Source organism: Patiria miniata, unplaced genomic scaffold, assembly GCF_015706575.1.
Source record: "Patiria miniata isolate m_02_andy unplaced genomic scaffold, ASM1570657v1 HiC_scaffold_7, whole genome shotgun sequence".
Taxonomy (NCBI): Eukaryota; Metazoa; Echinodermata; class Asteroidea; order Valvatida; family Asterinidae; genus Patiria; species Patiria miniata.
This window is the reverse complement of record NW_024037074.1, coordinates 7868154-7872104: the sequence shown is the minus strand read 5'-3', so window position 1 is coordinate 7872104 and position 3951 is coordinate 7868154. Positions and strand designations below refer to the sequence as shown.

At 41.4% G+C, this 3951-nt stretch overlaps 1 protein-coding gene across 1 annotated transcript; it reads left to right on the top strand.

Annotated features, from left to right (window-relative positions):
- Positions 1-501: 501 nt before the first annotated feature.
- Positions 502-1782, top strand: LOC119744343. The gene has a single exon (XM_038220216.1). It carries the CDS (start codon positions 502-504, stop codon positions 1780-1782), a length of 1281 nt encoding a protein of 426 aa, XP_038076144.1.
- Positions 1783-3951: the final 2169 nt, after the last annotated feature.

Sequence of the window (3951 nt, the reverse complement as noted above, 5' to 3'; positions counted from 1 at the left end):
AAATAACCAATGATACAGCTTTAATATCCGTTGCATGCAGCGCGTGTAATTGAAAGGCATTTGCAGATAGTACATTTGTAAAAAGCTGGAAAAGAAAATTGTGTCTGTAAAAAGGTCGATGTATGATTGAGTAAATTTTAAAAGCAGGAAATTTTAAAAACACACAGAAAAGCATTTCCAAGCTACATAACTATTTTGGTCTGATGTGTTTAGAGAATTTCGAGAGCTTGTTAAAACGAATGCATAAACTACATTTCTACACTGAGGAAATAACGTTTGTATAATACCTTATTGAGTGATCAGTACATCCAAAAAGATTGCATTTTGTTTTCGCTTTTGAAACACGTAGTTTAAATTGAAAGTAAAGGGATTAGTTTCACGTGCTTGATTCAGCCTACAGTAGGAAAAGATATAATGTAGCTGACAAGTGAAAGTAATATCAGTCAAAAACCAGGAGCACTAGCTTTTATGAAATCATTTCCATATGATATATCAAGCAGAATGGCCGGTATTGCATTTGCCGTGTTGTGTCTCCTGGCTTTTTCGGAGGCGACTGTTTTTCTAGACGAACCGGACAATTTGATCGTAGTGGTCGGTGGCCAAGCGACATTTAGATGCGGCTTTTACCAAGACTACGACTGTTCAGCATCACAGTGGGTATATTCGAGCTCCCAGTGTAGTCATGGTTCCTTTGTTACCATAGCAACTTGCCGGTCTGTACCATTTGTACCATCATTTGACACCAGTCGATTTTCCTCAACGTTTGGTAAAAGCACCACTCTGCTGCAAATCAACGATGTACAACTTAGTGACGCAGGGTACTATGCCTGCAAGATTGCTGATCTGAATGAGTTTTCAAGATGTGGACATTTGACTGTAGTTGAACCGCCCACTCCTCAGTGTACGATGTTATCATCAAGTGTCCGAGTAGGAGATACAGTCAGGTTGAAGTGTCGAGTACCAGAGGAGGCTCTCACCCGTACAAAGCTGTCATGGCACCCGCCTGAGACAGCCAGCTCCGTTCGCAGTTTCAAGATAGACCCGGGACAGTCTTACACGATCGAGCATGTTCTCAAAGAATCTGACAAGTTTGGAGTGTTCACTTGTATTGCTGGCAACGACATCCATAATGGACCGAACTGCACCTTGTATCCGTTCGAAATCAAGACAGTCAGTGTTCGTTTTCAGCAGGAAAAATCTGGTGAAAAATCGGCAATGACATTGGAATGCGTCGCGGATGCAGCACTGCCAGATACGCGCTACTCGTGGTCCGTGAGCGTTGCAGAATTTCAAAATGGTACACAACCTGAGTGGATAGATGCCAGCACGGACGATAGATTCATGATCGTCGGTGATCACATGAATATTTCTCTGTTGACTTGCAAAGAAGACGACGCCGATTTGCAGGTGAGATGTACGGCATACACCGCCATTGGTACAAGCAAGACGAGCGAAGTGCTATCCGTAACCATCGTGGGCTGCCCCGACGGCCATTTCGTGTCCAACAACACGTCTGGTTGTGATGAAGACTCTCAGGAACCGCCTTACTTGTGGATTGGTATCGGTGGATTGTCAGTTACTTCTATTAGTGAATTCCTCATCATCTGTTTCATGTGTACACGGAGGAGGGCACTGGATAATCAGGAGGACTCTGGAGCTCCCGACGGAGGAGGGCAGGATCTTAGTATTGTCTTAGATGATGGGTATGAGATACCAAGGCGTGATGCCAACCGAGGTCCTACTGCAAACAGCGAGTACATGGAGTTGAATGCTGCCCTCTGAGGGGTCGCTGTATGAATTTGCTGCACCATGTTGGTTCCCTCCATGCCTCGTGCGATCTTAAATATGAAGTATGCAGAACAGTAAATAAACTGCATAAGACACCAGTGATAAATAAACCCCACTTCAAAAAATCAGGACAAAATTCTCTCAGCTCTCCAAGGTGTTTGAGACACTCATCAGATGAAGGTTTATCTCATCGTCTTTATATTTACCTTCAATTTTTGTGGGTAAACCGATAACGTTTTGGAGAAATTTCTATCCAAAGATGATCACCCATTAAATATGAAGCCCATCGCCATAAAAAAATGATACCTATGCTACATTGCAAAAATTTTACTTTTAAGAAACCAATTTCCTCCAAATATCAGCGAAATGCTATATTGCAGTCCTCGACAAGCTCGCAGTCCTTTGCTCTATCGGCAAATAATTCGAGGGCATGCAAATCGTCTTTTAATTTTGCCTGAGAAGTTATCTAATAATAATAATACTCGTGGTTTGGTCAGCGTAGTCAATTTGGGTCTTTACTGGTCTGCATCCTGAAGGAACGCGCACGCAGCCCATGGAGTCGAGGTTGACTCTACTTATCCATACAAGATAGTACCTTCCAGGTTAACATTTTGTAGATAGAAAAAAAGGTACGAAAACTAATTTCGTTCAAGAGTAATTCTTTGGAGTTGAATTGACCTCAGTGGCGTAGCCAGGAATTTTTCAGTGTGGGGAGGGGGAGGGGGCGCTGGGGGGCTGGAACATTTCATGGGGGGGGGGTCATGTAGATCAATGATAATTTGTTTAGAAACTCAAAATTTCAGAGGGGGGGGGGCGACTGGGGGTGACAAGGTTTCATGGGGGATCGCCCCCCCCCCCACGCCCCCCCCCCTTGGTTATGCCACTGATTGACCTCCTGATGCTTAACCAGATTTTCCACTGATATACAGATTTAATATCAGTATATTTGATAGACACTCTCAAATAACACATTTTTTAAAGCAGAAGAAAAGTGTGTCTGTAAAAAGAGTAGATGTAGGCTACAGCAAAGGGCCTACAGTATAAATGTTAACAGCATTACATTTTTTAAAGTGCACGGAATTAGCATTTCCAAAAGCATGTTTTTTTATCGTTTGAAATAATTATTCAGGGAAGCGCTTACTCATACGAACACAACATGGCGGAACTTACGTTTGTTTATTACAATTTATAGGGTGAGCAATGCAGCTAAAATGATTGCATTTGTTTTCGCTTTTGAAGTTGTTTGTTTAAACTAAAGATGATCAGTATCAACTGCTGATTCATCACACAACGGGAAAGAAAATGTCGCATGCTGATTGTGAAAGAGAAATAAATCAAAAGCCAGGAACACGAGCTTTAAAAAAATCATTTGCATTTGATTCATAAAGGAAAATGTCCGGTTTTTTATTTGCCGTGTTGTGTATCGTGGCTTTATCGGAGGCGGCTAGTTTTTTTTGGACGAACCTGACAATTTGACCGTCTAGGTCGAGGGCCAGGCGACATTAAGATGCATTTTTAACTACTATTATTCAGCATCTCAGTGGTTATATTCGAGGTCCCAGTGCGTGTTTTTGTCAAAGTGTACATTTTTCGTGAATCTCTACATTGAACACATTTACCATCTGTAATTAAACACCATTTTGCTAATCAGAAGTAAAATCGAGATAATTCTGTCAAGCACTTTCATTTTTACCTTTAGGGATTGATGGCCGTCAGTATATCATAAAGCATGACTAACAGAAATTAAAACTAGTTGATTAAATGACAGGAATAATAAAGATTGTAAACATCGCAAGGTAGTTCTGTAAATAAAGTGTAACAGTGCAAAAGGTAATGTCATGCTTGCATATTTGGAACTTTTATAAGTTATAAAACAAACCGGGCACGCTATCAATTCCATCACGCAGGCCCCCATCAATGACAAAAGCATTGTGCTAGCTATTGACCAGATATTGGTTTTGTACAGTAGCGTGTCACAATGGTTTCTCTATTGAAGGGGGCGTCGTGAGTGTCCATTGATCACGTGTCCGGATTTGTCTATAAAAAGTGGCGAATCTTACATTAGTCCGATGAATCTCATGTTTCTCCTGGTGACCAAAAAGTAGTAAGGAAACAGCACTGCATTCGTTGAAAGTCAGAGATCAAAGGAAAATATTGTTAACT